This window comes from Fusarium falciforme, chromosome 10, assembly GCF_026873545.1.
Source record: "Fusarium falciforme chromosome 10, complete sequence".
NCBI lineage: Eukaryota > Fungi > Ascomycota > Sordariomycetes > Hypocreales > Nectriaceae > Fusarium > Fusarium falciforme.
The window spans coordinates 1,273,125-1,289,445 of record NC_070553.1 but is presented as its reverse complement, the minus strand read 5'-3'; the positions used below and the strand labels follow the sequence as shown (position 1 = coordinate 1,289,445).

General features: G+C 52.1%; 5 protein-coding genes across 5 annotated transcripts; 3 read left to right on the top strand and 2 right to left on the bottom strand.

Annotated features, from left to right (window-relative positions):
* Positions 1-46: 46 nt before the first annotated feature.
* On the bottom strand, positions 47-1,591 carry NCS54_01229800 (Hypothetical protein; the record flags this gene model as incomplete). Its single annotated transcript, XM_053157538.1, has 1 exon — positions 47-1,591. The coding sequence occupies one exon, from the start codon at positions 1,589-1,591 to the stop codon at positions 47-49; it is 1,545 nt and encodes a 514-aa protein (XP_053013513.1).
* Positions 1,592-3,092: 1,501 nt separating this feature from the next.
* Positions 3,093-4,089, top strand: NCS54_01229700 (Hypothetical protein; the record flags this gene model as incomplete). The annotated part of the gene is made up of 2 exons (XM_053157537.1): positions 3,093-3,188; positions 3,238-4,089. 2 exons carry the CDS (start codon positions 3,093-3,095, stop codon positions 4,087-4,089), a joined length of 948 nt encoding a protein of 315 aa, XP_053013512.1.
* Positions 4,090-5,387: 1,298 nt separating this feature from the next.
* On the top strand, positions 5,388-8,012 carry NCS54_01229600 (Hypothetical protein; the record flags this gene model as incomplete). The annotated part of the gene is made up of 3 exons (XM_053157536.1): positions 5,388-6,554; positions 6,600-7,174; positions 7,223-8,012. The coding sequence occupies 3 exons, from the start codon at positions 5,388-5,390 to the stop codon at positions 8,010-8,012; spliced, it is 2,532 nt and encodes an 843-aa protein (XP_053013511.1).
* Positions 8,013-10,956: 2,944 nt separating this feature from the next.
* On the top strand, positions 10,957-12,078 carry NCS54_01229500 (Hypothetical protein; the record flags this gene model as incomplete). The annotated part of the gene is made up of 1 exon (XM_053157535.1): positions 10,957-12,078. One exon carries the CDS (start codon positions 10,957-10,959, stop codon positions 12,076-12,078), a length of 1,122 nt encoding a protein of 373 aa, XP_053013510.1.
* Positions 12,079-12,229: 151 nt separating this feature from the next.
* On the bottom strand, positions 12,230-14,470 carry NCS54_01229400 (Beta-N-acetylhexosaminidase; the record flags this gene model as incomplete). Its single annotated transcript, XM_053157534.1, has 3 exons — positions 12,230-13,346; positions 13,399-13,892; positions 13,943-14,470. 3 exons carry the CDS (start codon positions 14,468-14,470, stop codon positions 12,230-12,232), a joined length of 2,139 nt encoding a protein of 712 aa, XP_053013509.1.
* Between the last annotated feature and the right edge of the window lie 1,851 nt (positions 14,471-16,321).

Sequence of the window (16,321 nt, the reverse complement as noted above, 5' to 3'; positions counted from 1 at the left end):
GACTTGTTAAATTGGTCTTATTCCTAGGGCTTGCGCCTGTAAGGCTCTATTTGGGGTTTGGCTGTAAATCCTTGGGCTTGTCCGGGTCATATCCTACCAGGCAATTGACCGTCTCATTGCCCTCTCCGCTGTCATTAATCTCCTTGCCTACAGGACCACGCCAATGTCCAGTCAGCTTAATGTAGCCGTCAAGAGCATTGTTCAGCGTATGCCCAATCTCAAGCGCCTCCGCCGCGCGTGTGTGCGAATAAAAGGTCAGTAGACTCTGCGCCGCCTCCCGGTCGCCCTGCTTGATCATGGTCAAGGCTGTCTTTTCCACCCAGCCATGGACTTGAACTCTAGACGCGGTCTCAAAGTCCTTGAGAACGTCTGTCACGATCGGGTGGTAGCGGTTCGGGTCTGAGCACATGTAGTATAGCACCCGCTTAAACACTCGGCCGGCAAACTCGGAGGCTTCCTGGAGTTGATAGTCGGGGTTCAGGAAGCTGCTCGAGGCGCCGGTGGTCAAGTATCGGTGCTCGCCATACTCTGGAGGAACTGACTGAACGCCAAGCCACCAAGGGACAAAAGGCGCCGACACAGAGCCAGTCGGGGCATTCCAAATCCGCAGCATATCGCGATCAATGCCAGCATGAAGACTGACAACCTGTCCGTAACCAGCCTCATCGTCGGCGATACGAGGATCTCGAACCCTCTCCATCATCTTCTCCTCCGTCAAAGGCACCATCTCGAGTGTGGCATTCTCAAGCGCTGCCTGCGACATGAACTTGTATCCTCCGTCGCGGGCCTTGTATCGAGGATCTTGCGGTCCGTAGACGTTGAAGATGTTGAATGGCTTGCCCGAGCTCTCGTTCCACCAACCTTGCTCAACAGCGAACGACACGATATTGTCAGAACCCATAAAGTTGGGGTCTCGGGCAAAGTTGACGGGAAAGTCCTCGATGTATCCCGGGTAGAGGACTTTGACATCATTGGGTCCCAGTCGTTGCGCCGCCCATAGCTTCTTGCCACCAGCCATCTCCCAAACGACCCAACCCTCGTCCTTATCGGCAATGAGATGAGAGTTACCGCCGTAAGTCGATTCGCCATACTTTTTGATCAAATCCCCAATAATCTCGACGCCTTCACGGGCAGTGCTGGCCCTCTCCATGACAATGCGGGCCAAGTCGCTGTACTGCAAGCCGTGTTGAGGATTCGGCGTCATTTCGAGAAGCTCCTCACGATTGTCCGCCCAAACATCACGAACAGTAACGCCCTTTTCGTTTAGACCTCCATTCGTCAATGGCGCTGGAAACCCCTCATAGTCCGAGTACTCCATGCTCATGTATCGGAAGGTATGGTTCACTTGGGGAATCTGAATGAGCTCGCCGGGAAAGGTAGCATCCTTGGTGACACCGACGCTGATGGTCGCGTTTGGTGGATGATCGCGGGCTGGGAAGAGCTGAAGCCAATGGCTAGAGACCTCTTCTCCAGTGCCTCCGACAATAACGCTGCCATCCTTGGTGAGGTTCTTGCCAACGTAGAAGGCATAGCTGGCTGAGGCTGGACAGGCCAGCGACAGAGTCGCCGCCAGAACAATGTAGTTGAACATGATCCTTAAACCTCAACCTCCATAAGTATGAAGGAAAAGTTGCAAAAAGTCGGGGAGCCAAGCCTGACGAAAACACCGCAAAGAAGCAGGCCTCACCATGTTATAGCCTCAGTTTCCGCACGTGACTGTCGCTCAATTACTCAGTAAGGTAGCATGAGGCCGAAATTGCAGAGTCAAAAGTCTCCCCACAAGCGGGGAAGAGACGGTAGGCTGTTTCCAAGGCTAGCTTAGTGATGGCTAGGAACGGGAACTATACGATGATAAGAGCTTGAAAGGTCGGTCTGGGAGTGGGCTCCAGTTTGGCAGTTCGTCTTGGCGGAGGCCTAGGGTAGTATGGATGGATGAGCTATGGAGGAGTTGTCGGGGAACTTTGAGAGATACGAGTCAGCTAACCTCAGTTAGTAAAGAGTCAGCTAGCTCGAGGGATTTCTAGCAATAGGAGGGACTGTTTTCATGAGAATAAATTCAGGGTTATGGTGCTAGGTTAACTTGACCATGCATGGTAGTGGGAGTCGTGCCAGTGGGTTACGCCAGAACCACTCAGAAACACTCAGCTTCTGGACACACCGAAGTCAGTTCCCATACCGCCTCATCCACAATCCGAAGCCTCTACTGGACACTTGAAAAGAGACTCTGATGTACAAAGGAGTCAAGCCGGGTGGAGTCAATCGCTCGTACCTCCTGGAAACACTTGCAGTATCATGTTCAATAAATCGCTCGCCTTCAACAACTCAAGGTGAGATGGCCGAGCGGTCTAAGGCGCTGTGTTCAGGTTCCACAAGAACTAGCAACGATTCGCAGTCTAGAAATAGGCGTGGGTTCGAATCCCACTCTCATCATCAATTTTTGACGTTTGCTCAAGCATTCTTCTTTTTGTTTTTTGATGTGGTGAAATTGTTGCTTCGCTCCTTTGAACGGTGGCTGGGCGGCACACGTGACCAAGTTCCTGGGCGTTGTGTGTCAATGAATGGGTATGGAGTAGTAGCCGATAACAAAGCCGAACAAGCGAATCGCCCATTGATATCACATTTCATTATCGAAAAGGAACCGCCGGACACCTTGTGATGTCATGTTATGCCGTGTTCCGGAGACGGAGCGGCTCGCCGTGGTCGGTGCCGATAACAACGAGATTTGCTTTCCCGGATTGGGGCGACGATCTGTTTGACGGTCTTGGGCGCCAGGTTGCGACGGAGGACCTCAGCGCATTGCTCTTGAGATTAACAATGGTCTACCTTGGGAGAAGGCATATGCTCAACTTGCGCGAGAGACTGATTCAATTCTTTGCTCAATTTTCATACAAAAAGCAACTCTTATCAGTTTAAAAAATAACCTCAAATGTCAAAGCGGCCCGATGACGGCAAACGCGCCGTGTCGACGGCCGTGAAGCAAGGTTTCCGATCGGCTGCCACGGAACGACGTCATCAAGTCTCGCAACATAAAAGCAGCCAAACGCGACTTTTCCAACGCAGTAGTATGAGCCTCAAAATAAACGACATTCAAAATGGCATCCAAACAATCTGAAGTGCCCAATTTCACACCTAGTGACTATGTCAAGTTCTTTGGTGCCGGCGCCCTCGCGGCGACGTCTACGCATGGTGTAAGTGCTTCCTTTCACATGTCGCATCGCTTTGAGCTAACAATTCAAGGCCGCGACGCCAATTGATGTCGTCAAGACAAGGATTCAGGTCGATGATGCCTTGAAGGGTTACAACATGCTCAAGGCCGGTCGTAGTATTGTCGCCAAGGAGGGCGCATCAGCGCTTCTCACGGGTTTTGGTCCGACGGCTGTTGGTTACCTGGTGCAAGGCGGCGCCAAGTTTGCCGGCTACGAGTTCTTCAAGAAGAAGTACATCACCCTCGTCGGAGGACCCGAGAAGGCCATCGACCGTCGAACAGGCATCTACCTCGGTGCCAGTGCATCCGCCGAGTTCTTTGCCGATATCCTCCTCTGTCCACTCGAGGCTACGCGTATCCGTCTCGTCTCTCAGAAAGGCTACGCCAATGGATTGGTGTCGGGCTTTGGGAGGATGGCACGTGAGGAAGGCTTCAAGGGGTTCTACTCTGGCTTTGTTCCCCTCCTGTTCAAGCAGGTTCCCTTTGCCGTTGGTCAATTCTCGGTGCACGAAGCAGTCAACGAGGTCATCTATCGCGCCATGGGCCCCGAGCGCAAGAAAAAGCTCACACAGCTCGAGTCAACAGCAGTAGAGCTCACCTCGGGCGTCACGGCGGGTGCTGCAGCGGCCGTGCTCTCCCACCCAGCCGACACACTCCTGTCGGCCATCAACAAGGGCGCCGGCGATCCGAAGCAGGGCGCGACGAGCCGCATGTTCCAACTGGCGAAAGAATTTGGACCCAAACGGCTCCTGCTGTCAGGCCTGGGACCTCGTGTGGTGATGACATGTGGTCTTGTGGGAGGGCAGTTTGTGATTTACGCACAGTGCAAGGCGTTGACGGGGGCTCCTCCAAGCATTGAGATTCACAAGGAGGCATCGCTGTGAGAGGGGGAATTGATGATTGACGCACGTGTTTGAGAAAGGCGTTGGGGCGCTAGGACAAGATCATAGAGGTAATAGGCATTTGTATTGTAGAAAAGATTTGTTAGAATACACAGACTCAATGCTATTGATGCAAGAAATGCCCGACGTGAGCTGTCACTCCGATGGTTTATCAATTACAGGGGTAATCTCGTTGCAACCTACCGTATCCAAAACGATGCTCATTCCCCGACATGCCCTGGCTCGGGGCCGTGCCGCCTATTGAGCCGCCTATTGATTTACCGTCTCGACCGTAGCGCGCCATGCAATCTTGAGCACGGGTCGAGACCTGGCCGCTGGGCCTATCCCCAAGCCGGGTTGGACGAGATCCATCAGGAGTGGCGTCTCAGATGGCGGAGCTGTGGCGTCTTTGAATAAGAGATGCTGTTGGTGGGAGCCATCATGAAGTTTTGAGCCAGCCGGCAGATGGTTACGCGTAACCGAGGGGGACACATTGCGATGTGTCAAGGAAATAAACAGAGGTAAAAGAAAAGGAGAATGGAATATGCCATTCCAGGCAGAAGAATTATTGTCAGCATTCACTGGCTGACGATCCTGTTCATCTTTGTCTGAGAAGAACTTGTCTACTTCGGCGATACTTTGTAGTCAGCATTTCATGCAACCAAAAGGCGCCAGCTGGCCTCGCACCCAGATTTAGATTGTGGCGCAGTCGGGGGTGTCATCAATTGTGGCATTGCCTGCCCAGACAGTGGAAGGTGGCCGCGTGCCTCGTGCTCTTCCCTGTAGGCACCCAGTAACTAACGCCCCCCCCCGGCCGTGGTCCCCTATTCCAGGTTCCAGCCGCAATTTGGTACCTGTCTTGTACATGGTAGCCTTCTGCTCTCAGCTGGAGGCCACGACATCACCAGCGACGCAAAACAGCTCCCGAGTTTGGGCTTCTCTTTCTCTCCATCCCCGACCCTGGAGCCTGCGCTCATCACCGCGTCGTTTTTGGCCGATTACTAGGTACGATGATCCCCTATTTGCTCAGAATCCGCAGTGCGACCTTTGTCGAGAATCCGCTGGTTGTACCGGCCTGTTCTGTCGGCCTGCGCGGCGTGGCAATATCCGACCCGTCAGCTTTCTGTCGAATGCAAACCTTCGCGACATCTTGATCCCTTCAGCGCTGACACTGTCGCCCTCTATAGTTCTCGATTCTTTGTTTATCGCCCGTTTCAAGATTCCCTGGATGTGTTAGACTCGCTAGATCCCGCTCACTCGCGTCGTCTTTGCGCTGCAAAGACTCCCTCCCTTCCTTCAACATGAAGATTGCTTCGTTCCTTAGCATCGTCGGCTTGACCGCGCTGGCCCACGGTTCCAAAGTCGCCCGAGACTACGCCAATAATGACTACTACGTCCTGCATCTCGACAGCTCGACAGCGCCCGACCAGATCGCCAACCGCCTCGGACTCACCCACGAGGGTCAGCTTGGTGCACTCGATGACCACCACGTATTCCGCGCCCCAAAAGTCGAACACGATATAGTAAAGCGAGAAATTACTGAGCGCAGGAGGAGGAAACGAGACATTGGCGGCTCAGACCCCCTCGATGGTATTCTTTTGTCTAAGAAGCAACTTGCGCGCAAGCATCTTGAGAAGCGAATCATCCCTCCGCGCCCGAGAGATTTGCCTGTCGCCAGCCGAGGCAATGGCCACAAGACAATTGATGTTGCGGCTCGAGACCAGGCTGCGGAGTACCAGGCCACGCTCATGAAGAAGCTGGAGATTGTCGACCCTATCTTTACAGAACAATGGCATCTTTTCAACCCCATCCAGCTGGGACACGATGTCAATGTAACTGGCCTCTGGTTGGATGGAATTACAGGGCAGAACGTTACTGTGGCGGTTGTTGATGATGGTCTGGATATGAACAGCGATGATCTTAAACCCAACTACTTCGCGGCCGGTTCTTGGGACTTTAACGATAACGATCCCATCCCCGCCCCCGAACTGGACGACGACCGACACGGAACTCGCTGCGCCGGCGAGGTTGCTGCTGCTCGTAACGATGTCTGCGGTGTTGGTGTTGCCTACGACTCCAAGGTTGCTGGCCTCCGAATTCTCAGCAAGCTAATTAGCGATGCTGATGAGGCCGAGGCGCTCATGTACAAGTACGACGACAACCATATTTACTCGTGCTCTTGGGGCCCCTCCGATGATGGCCAGACCATGGAGGCTCCTGATGTGGTGATCCGGAGGGCGATGCTCAAGGCGATCCAGGAGGGCCGTGGTGGTCTTGGTTCCATCTACGTCTTTGCCAGCGGTAACGGTGCCGGTGCTGGAGACAACTGCAACTTTGACGGATACACCAATTCTATTTACAGTATCACCGTGGGAGCTGTTGACCGCACTGGACAGCACCCCTACTACTCGGAAGAGTGCTCAGCTCAGCTGGTAGTCACTTACAGCAGTGGCAGCGGCGATGCCATTGTAAGTATTTCGGATGACGTGAACGGACTTCGCTAACAGGAGCAGCACACAACCGATGTCGGAAAGAACAACTGCTACAAGGCCCATGGTGGCACATCTGCTGCGGCTCCTCTTGCAGCTGGCATCTTTGCTCTAGTCCTTCAGGTTCGGCCTGACCTGACTTGGAGAGACCTGCAGTACCTCGCCATGGACACGGCTTTGCCCATTGAGGGCGACGAAGCCAATCAGCAGGACACGGCGATTGGCAAGAAGTTCAGCCACACGTTTGGATACGGCAAGATTGACTCGTGGGCTCTGGTTGAGAAGGCAAAGGACTGGGAGTTGGTCAAGCCTCAGACATGGTACTTCTCTCCTTGGATCCACGTCAAGAAGCCCATCCCCGAGGGCCGAGACGGTTTGAGCGTCACCTTTGAGGTCACCAAGGATATGCTCAAGGATGCCAATGTCGCTCGTCTGGAGCATGTCACCGTCACCATGAACGTCGAGCACCAACGACGCGGCGATCTTAGTGTCGATCTCATCAGCCCCGAGAACGTTGTGAGCCACCTTGCAGTGTCGCGAGAGCGGGACGCCAAGGCCGAGGGCTATGTCGACTGGACCTTTATGAGTGTGGTGCACTGGTAAGTCTGTTGCGCGCCGCGCTGTGGATCTACGCTAATATTGAACAGGGGTGAGTCTGGCGTTGGAAAGTGGACCATCATTGTTCGCGATACCGAGAAGAACCAGTTCAAGGGCAAGTTTATCGACTGGCGCCTGAAGCTGTGGGGTGAAGCCATCGACGCCGACAAGGCGACCAAGCTGCCCATGCCCGATGTTCACGATGACGATGATCACGACAAGATTGTCGAGACCACAACTCTGCCTGCTTCTACAACTTCGGTGGCTGAGGCCACTAAGGGTACCCTGGTGGAAAAGCCTACCGGCCATCCTGAGCGACCTACAAACCCAGCTAACCCTAGCACCACGGAAGAAGCAAGCCCCTCTGGCACCGAAGAGGCAGCTCAGGAATCTACATCCGCCTCCTCATCCTGGGTCTCGTGGCTCCCAAGCTTTGGTGCCTCCAAGAAGGCTCAGATCTGGATCTACGGAGCCATCGGCCTGATCTCAGCCTTCTGCATTGGTCTCGGTGTCTACTTCTGGATTGCCCGCCGCCGTCGTCTACGCAACAGTTCCCGTAACAACTACGAATTCGAGCTCCTTGACGATGAAGAAGCCGAAGGCCTGAACTCTGGTGAGAAGGCTGCTGGTGCCAAGGCGCGCAGGACCCGGGGTGGAGAGCTTTATGATGCTTTCGCCGAGGGCAGCGACGACGAGCAGTTTGAGGATTACCGAGACAACCGAGACCAGTCAACCGACCGATTGGCGGCTGATGACACGGAGCATTACGCTGTCGGGGACGACAGTGACGACAGCGACGACGAAAAGGGCGAGACAAGACCTCTGGGAGGCGGACGATGAGGTGCATCAAAATCAGTACAGGCAGACATTGGATCATGATTCCTGATACAATAGTGCATAGCCTGGGCATCTTGCATGGGACGAATGGAGTTGATGACTCTTTTGTTTATGTTGGTACAAGTCGTATAATCAAATAGATGTTGGATTGGCGTTTTTGGTCTTGGTCCATTCTTGTTACTTAGCTACCTCTTAAATACGATACATCTACAACACGAATGTGAGAATTCACCTCTACCTTGGTACGTAGGGCCATGGCAAGCCCTCCACTGCTTACTTCCATTGGATGTCTAGCATACCTATCCAGCCCGTCGAGACCGCTTGACCGAGCTTGATGTTAAGCAATAAGAATAATACAAAGATAAGCTAGGGTCTTCCTCTTATTAGGATATCTGTTCTACGCTTTCGTGTAAACTCTTTTATTATATTTAACTATTATCTTCTAAAAGTTTGGTATCTTTTTATTTCATGAAAGACTTGGGACACCCTGTGATGCAGCAAGAAGCAGCCATGGCGCCTCAACTGGGACGAGAGTGTACAACTCCTGTTCCTTTGTGTTTCATCTGTTAATCGGACGCATGGCAGCAACGGGGCGGGCCTCTCGACATTTGGGTTTGCCAACACGCGGCTCATCATTGTTGAAGCTTCCTTCAAGGAATTTCAAGACGTCCTGGCTAGACTGTTTCTACTATCAGCCTTACACGAGATAGGGTCAGGGCTCAAATCTTTTCCCCAGACGTACGAGAGGGCATCATAGCTCGGCGCGGTGTCTCGGTCCGGAACCACCGTAAGTTGAACCAAGAGGGGATCCGCTGGCCAGCCGGGCTCTATCCGGAGGAGACGTATTGAAGTTGCTGGGTTCGGTAGGTTCTGGTAGATTCGAGAGCTTATGCTTGGCTTGACTGCTCAAGGAGTTTGTACGTTTATTGGGTGACGAGGTCAGGCCATTGAACTTCTGCAAGTCAAATGTTCATACACCATCATGACATGTTTGCTAATTGCAAGCTCCAGATGTTTATGCACAATGGTCAGTTCCTAACTCATAAATCCTAGGGCGCATGCTGACGGCAAACCCGAGTAGGTGGCTTCTTTTAGCACTGATAGTCGAGGTTTTGACGCGCTTTCTGCTATTCACGGGCGTGATTGAGAAAACCTACATTCATTCAGAAGGCGATGCACTAGCTGCGTTTCTAAGCATGTATGTCGCAGTCTTATTCGTCCTCTAACTATTTTCCCTAACCTCTAATTGTAAGCATATGTATCCCCGCCATTATCTCTCTGCAACTCTGGTACGTTGATCTGGCCGAAACCCGCATAGATCGATTGATAAGGAATAAAACTCTGTTCAACGTCATTTGCTGGGCTGCCTTGGGTGTCGCACACTGGGTCTCGTTTGCCTTTGATCAACCGTATATGGCGTCTGGGGCTTGTCTTACTGTCGCCGTGGCCTGCTACGCAGTGGCATATCTGCTATTTCATGCTCGGCGGACCACAGTGCTCGCTGGTGGCACTGGCGTGGAGTGTATGATGCTGGTGTTGCCCACGTATAATTCGAAGGGCAAGATGCTTGGGCGTGTGTGAACTTTAGAGAGTGAAAGTTGCGAGGTTTAGACTTGTGTATGGTTGATCGGGGCGTAATTATGTGTTGGTTACATAGATACACAGAGCACCCCAGCATGTTGGATTCGCAATCACCGATGCGGCTAGAAAATTGTGTCTCTAGCTATGAACCACCCCTCACCCTCCTCACCCCAGGCTAATGCGCCACGGCTGATCCGGGCAGACTGACAACAGACGCTATAGCTCCCACCGAGCTCATAACTCCCAGTTGAGGCCGGTCACCCTCGGCTATCTATGAATTAGGTCGTGTGAGGAATGTATTCTCTTCGCTCGAGTCCTTAGCAATCATGATAGAGTGTATCAAACTGCGGTGTAGGAGAAGAGGCGGCTATGGCGATGTATTTCCGTTTTTAGGTGACGTTGAGGATTGTAGGTCTTGGAAAGCGTTGGACTATAGCTTTGATGAAAGGCAGCCAAAGCCTGTTTCATAGAAGCGAGATCCGTGAACGGGTTGGGGTGTATGGTTCCCAAGTCTACACCTAGACACTCCCCAGCCTTCACTCCTCAGGTTTACGTTGAGTTAATTAATCCCTGTCTTCCTCATGCGTACTGCTGAATAATATTAAAGAATCTTAGCTCTACCAGTTTTTCTTTCTGGTGCTCACATCGCCTAGGTTGACGTCTGGTGATGCGTATGAGGTCTGAAGACGGCAGAAACTGCCTTGCCGTTAGTGGAAAATGCTATGTCGGTGCTGAATTGTCAAGGCTGAACAAGGTCATGCGCCCTAGCCCCCCAACACGACGAAGTACTTTCTCCGAGGAGTTCCAAGGGCGGCGCATCTGAGGACTCACCTCCGCTCCCATTCGGATGGCGGCGGGGGAGGCTGACAAGCTAGGTAGGGCTTGGATATGCGGTGTACCACTCATTGAGGCGTCTGGTCTGGGATTCGGGCTCTGAGCCTCAATTGACATGTAATATTTGTCGTTGAGCATGTGCTGCTCCAAGCGTTTGGTTTGTATAGCGGTGGCCACAAGGTTCGTAGAGTGTAGTAAGATGGATGCTCTGGCGTCGTGCTGTGCAGAGAGGCACCGTGGCCTGAGACGGCTTCATGAACTAAGCCACCAACACAACATCCATCACATACCTATATTGGCGCGAAGAGGAGCTAGTAGGTTCGACCTATCCCTTGACCTTTAAGTGGCGCCGTGCCACCAACAAGGCTCCAGCCTGCGCCATAGCGCCATCGCCTGACTTGGACCATGAACTCCCAAATTGGGCTTTCAAGGCGTTCTGTAGAGCTTGAAGCAGGAGGAGAGGAGTCTGGGGGATAAAGATGTGAGTCATGGCAACAGACACCAAAGGAAGCGACCGAAAAGCAGACGCAAAATGAGATTCTCAGACACGCTCTACTTCAACAAGCTCGAGTACTCGAACAAGCTCGAAGGACTCGTTGCATGCCATCGCATCAATGAGGTCCGAGAGCGCGAGGTGCTCAAGAATCGTCAAATATACGGCTACTCCACAAAGATCGGGATGGGCGCCATCCTATGGGTTCCTACCGCGGGATTGTCGACCATCACATCCCTTGTTGGCTTCCGCCAGCTCTGGGTCGCCTGCGCAAAACTCGACGTGATCAATAGCATCATCAAAAAGTACGGCATCACACCACATCAATGTGGCTTCCGCGATCGTGTTGTTCCCATTGTTACCAACGTGCTGACGGCTGGTATTGGCTGCGGCATGTCATTCCTGCTCAGCGATGTTGCAGCCATGGGCGTCGAGGGAGCATCAGCTCAAGGTGTAACGTTCGATCCGCCCACCAGTGTTGGGGAGGTGGCGAGCTCGGCTGCAGAGAGTCCCGGTTCATTCGTTGATGGCTTCTTCCACGGTGTTGAAGCTCAAGTCGATTCAGTTTCCGCGGCGCTCGACCCCGGTGATACTGCTGCCAATGTGACCCAGGCGACCATGGAGAATGCCGTCCCTCTGTCAGTGGGCGCCGAGTTCATGGATGGCGGGAATGTCGGATTCTCAGCAGCCGCGGTCGTGGAGCGGTTCCTCGTGCAGCAAGCCGTGGCAAGCTCCCTTGAGCACATGGCTGACCAGAGTGCGCGCAATAAGCTCTACAGGAGAATCGCCGAGGAGGATCAGGTTGCCCAAATACACCCATCCGAGGAGATATATGAGTGGCAGCAAGACCTAGAAGAGGTTCACGATGCCCTTCATTTGCAATATGCCGAGTTGATCACGGCACACTCGGAGTTGCTGAATAGGAATGGGGGCAAGAACGAAAAACAGCATCTGGTTATTCAGTCCAAACAGATGCGAGATGAGGTAGTGTCTTTAGACGCAAGGGCAGGAGACAATCGTTCGAGCGCTGAAGAATGCCAGAAAGCTCGGTTTGTGAGCGCGTGGGTTTCTTGCCTGAAGAATTGGGAAGAGACGATTAAGGAACAAGCTGGTGTGCAGGCGGAGTGGCAGATAGTTATTGAAAAATGGAAACGGGGTTAAGTACTTATTGACTTGCTATTAAACTTACAAGAAAGTAATATAAATAAGCACATGGCCTGTTAGTTCAAGCGTCTCTCAAAGGGTCACAAGCTCTAACTGGGGCATTTATTCTCTCCACTCAAACGAGTCTGTACAAGCTAAGAATGGACGCTCACGCATAATCTTCTAATTTGACATAGCCCAGGATGCCCTCAAAGTCTCCTCCGCCAAACACGTTCAACGGAGCTTCGACTGCAATCTTGTCCCACACATATCGCCTACCACGGATGCCAATCTTGGTGAGAAACTCCATTGGATCAAGGCCATCAACAGCGAGGAAGGTTCTAGATCCTTTGCCTATCAACTTGGCCTTCGTCCACTTGTTCAGGGGAAAGGTGTAGTTTAGGGTGTAAGCTGAGTCGTCTGCCACGAGGGTTACGTTGGTGGTGCTTCCGTGTCCGACCCAGAGCGAGCTGTCGGGCCCTGTGAAAATTGGCCCAGGGCTTCCGGATGTTGGGTTGATGGAGAATGAGAAGGTATAGTCTCTTCCTTTGGATGATAGCGGGGTTGTCACCTTGCAGGAGGGTGAGAGACGGACGCCCCCCTTGGAACCTTTGCAAGACGATTTGGCATCATAGCCGTTGCCTGACCTGTCTTTGACCAAGCCGTGAGGACCGGAGTGGGAGAAGTCATATTCCAGAATCGTGGGGGCATTAGAATGAATCCGGCGATCCAGATTCTGGTTAGGAACAAAGGGTTGAAGGGTTCCAAAGAGCGACGGATATTCCTGCTCAGTTAACTTGCCTCCCCATTGCTTGTCGGCAAGAGCCGGAAGGCCATCCCGCCAGCTGTAGTATGCCTCCAAGACGGTAGTCGAGTTGGGGCCCCAGTCAGTCCACAAAGGAGCGATGTGACCTTCGATCCTCGGATCATCGCGTGCTGTATTCTCGGTCTCGTTGGCAGGATCAAAAATGTTTGGCGCAAAAGCACTCCCGTCAGGAGACCCGTGGAAGATGAAGGTCTGATTCAGGACCTGGGGGTAGCCAGCTGACCATTTCGACACGACGTACAAGTCGTCTCCCGAGTTCAGGACGTTGTAGTCGTTGGCGAGCCAGTCTGTGACGGCGTGCGCTTCAAAGTTGGCCCAATGCTGAATCGAGACTGACTTGTCTACGTTGCTGCCCGAAGATGGTGGAAAAGTTCCCCAGATGCGGACTTTCTTTCCGGATTCTTGAGTGATGAAATGGTTCAGCTCGTTTACGAACCGCTCATACTCAGCTGTTAGAGCACTGAAGTAGAGTAATTAGCGGATGTATATCAGACCAAAGCCTTTGTGCTCACTTTTCGTCGAGGCTGCTGTCTCTGTATTCGTCTGCACCGATGGAGACAGTTTTGCTATGGAACCAAGGCAAAAATACCTTCCACACCGTCTTGACGGCTGGGATTGTTTCCGGGTGAGTGATGTTGAGCAGCGTGTAGTCAGAAGACATGCCGATCTGAGGTTTCCACTGAGAAAAGACCAGAGCATGACCTGGAGCCTCAATCTCGGGCAGAATAGTGACTCCACGGGCAGCACACTTGGACTGAATGTCGTCGAAAACCTGACGGGTATAAGACTCCTCTGGCCTCTTGTTTAGCCCTTTGACTCGCGGGTCGTCAGAGTACAGCCGGAAGGTGGCGTATAGCCTCATCTGTTCTTCAAAGTCAAAGAGTTCTGGGTTGTTCCAGAGGTTATCGCTAAGATGAAGGTGGAGGGTATTTTGTTTGAAGAAGGACATGTATGAGCAGAGCTCCACGAGAAAGTCGGGAGGATAGTACTGTCGAGCTGCATCGAGCTAACAGTATGTCAGTGAGAGGGTTCTAGTTCGTGGGATGTTTATATCACGAGGCTTACCATCATGCCACGAGATCCCCATCCGGGACTATCGTGAATACTTCCAGACAGCAATTTTGCATCTGTAAGTAAAATCTGTTGAAGAATGGTTCGAGTCCCCCACCAGACACCAAGCGGACTGGCGCCTCTCACCGTGATGGACTTGTCGATATCAATCGAGTAACCCTCAGAGATCTCTCGGCCAGCGACATCCAGATAATCGCTTGTTCTGCCGAGGGTCAAGAAGATCGTCCCTGAACGAGGCTTGGTACCCACCCGTGTCGACAGCTTGAAGCCCAAAGAAGATAAGTCATCGGCAAAGGTTTCAGCAAACTCGGCTAACGAGGGGGGAATCAACGTCTGCCCATTGTTGTCACGGACATTGGCGTATTTCGCATCGACAATAATGGAAGTGAATGAGGAGAATTCAACCGCTTTGGCATGTTTCCGGGGAACAAAATTGGCCGTGGGGATACCAGGGAGGATCGAAGCAGCTGACAAGACGACAAAAGTCGAGAGGGTTAAGAGGGAGAGACGCATTTTGAGTTCATCTCAATGCGACTTGAGACTTCTACTGCGAGCTAATGATCAGGTATCGTTGTGGAAAATGCCTTGATTTATATCATGTTTGCATGTTGCATCCCCTCATTCCCATCCCGACATGCTTCCGATGGTCATGATGGTCCCCCGCCATTTCCCACTTCCCCATGGGACGCCAAGGGGCTTATCTCTAGGTTCCCGGTGACATCGGATTCTCGTGATTGATTGACCTTTCCTCCAAAGGGGGTAGGAGAGGGTTGACAGGGAGCCTGGCGGATAAACCGACAGACGCCAACTAAGTTGCGTCGGATAACCCGAACGGGACTCAACAATGGCAACGTTGCATGGTATGAGTTTGAATATCAGAATCGGACGATGGAAAACTGTAACGAAACATCACTCGGTATGTAGACATCCTTAGAGACTACGACCCAGTGCTCACCTCTGGTCCCCCGCTCTGTCAACCCTTCTGTAGGTGGTCAAGTTTTCTTGCGGGTATTAATTGAGAGGAAAAAAACTAGCGCTAGCTAGTAGAAGCTATTAATAAGATATCTCTACCCTAGCTACTGATGGATTAAAATAACTATTGATCTGTTAAACTATGGATCCTAATACGGAGGACGATTGTGGGCACTGGATCGACTGCAGCTTCTCTTTGACCATCACTGCACCAAGCCGCCGTCGATTAAAGCAGACGGCTGAATCGTTTGCATAAACGCGGTTGTGATCTCCTATCCAACCTCGCAATCGCTTCGTTTCTTCTAGCACTGTCTACCGGCTTTTGCTGCCCGGTTAGCAAACTCACATTGGCAACAAGGCACTTCGCTGGTTGAGGGATGCACCCACTACCATGCACCATCCCCCTTTTGGTCACACCCCCCTTTCCGTAACCAAAAAGTCGCCTTCCCATACAAAACCCGCCAAGTCCAGTGATAACCTCAATAAATGAAGTCCTGTTACGGGACTGGGGACCCTTGAGTACAGCGCGTCGTTTTGATCTAAACTCCCAACCACCAGGCTATCCAGACCTAGCAAACAAGCTTGATTAGCTATGTTTATGAATAGAAAGTTAGACACTCATTAAAACCGGTCATAATACCGCCCTCATCAACGTTCACGGTGTTTTCTGCCTTGATCCACCCATACTCCTCTTCCCTGGTATCAAAGTACCAAGCACCGCTTTCGGAGTGAATGAGTTGAATCTTTTAGCCTCCTGGCATCTTCCAGGTTTAGACTTGAGCTCCGGATGAAGTTTGATGAAATTGGCTACCCAGTTGCGTCCCAATTCCTGCTTCTTGTTTTGTTGTTTCAAGAGGCCACGCAACAGGCATAATAAAACTACCTACCTACCTAAATTGATCAATAGTAATCAATATCAATCTGCTCTTCCGCAGAGCCGCATCAATCAACTGCAATTTGGCCAGAACTGAGTTAAATTGATCGATTAGCAAGCCTATGTGGTTTAGTATACAGTCTGGCGAGGTGCACCCTTAGTCTTTCATTCCCCGACCTTAGTTTTTGCAACTGTTGTCTGTATCTTATTAACGAACTTGATCTACTCGCCTTATTGATATTATGGCGACACTCTCATTATAAATCATACTTGCCGGGCTGTTTTGCCGGTCTCTGTACTTAACTGCCGGTCATCCGCGGGGCCCCGTGGGGTTGTTGAGTCGGCAAGATTTAGGTGTCCCTGCCACCATGTCCCTAGTCTGCTGCAAGGCGACATCACTTGCGCGTTGGTATGCCCTTGTCGGAAACTTGCTGCGATAAAGAGTGGAGATATTGGGGGAGGGCAATGGAGGAGACAAGCCACCCGGGAAGCAACGCATCCCGCGGGAACCGGTTACC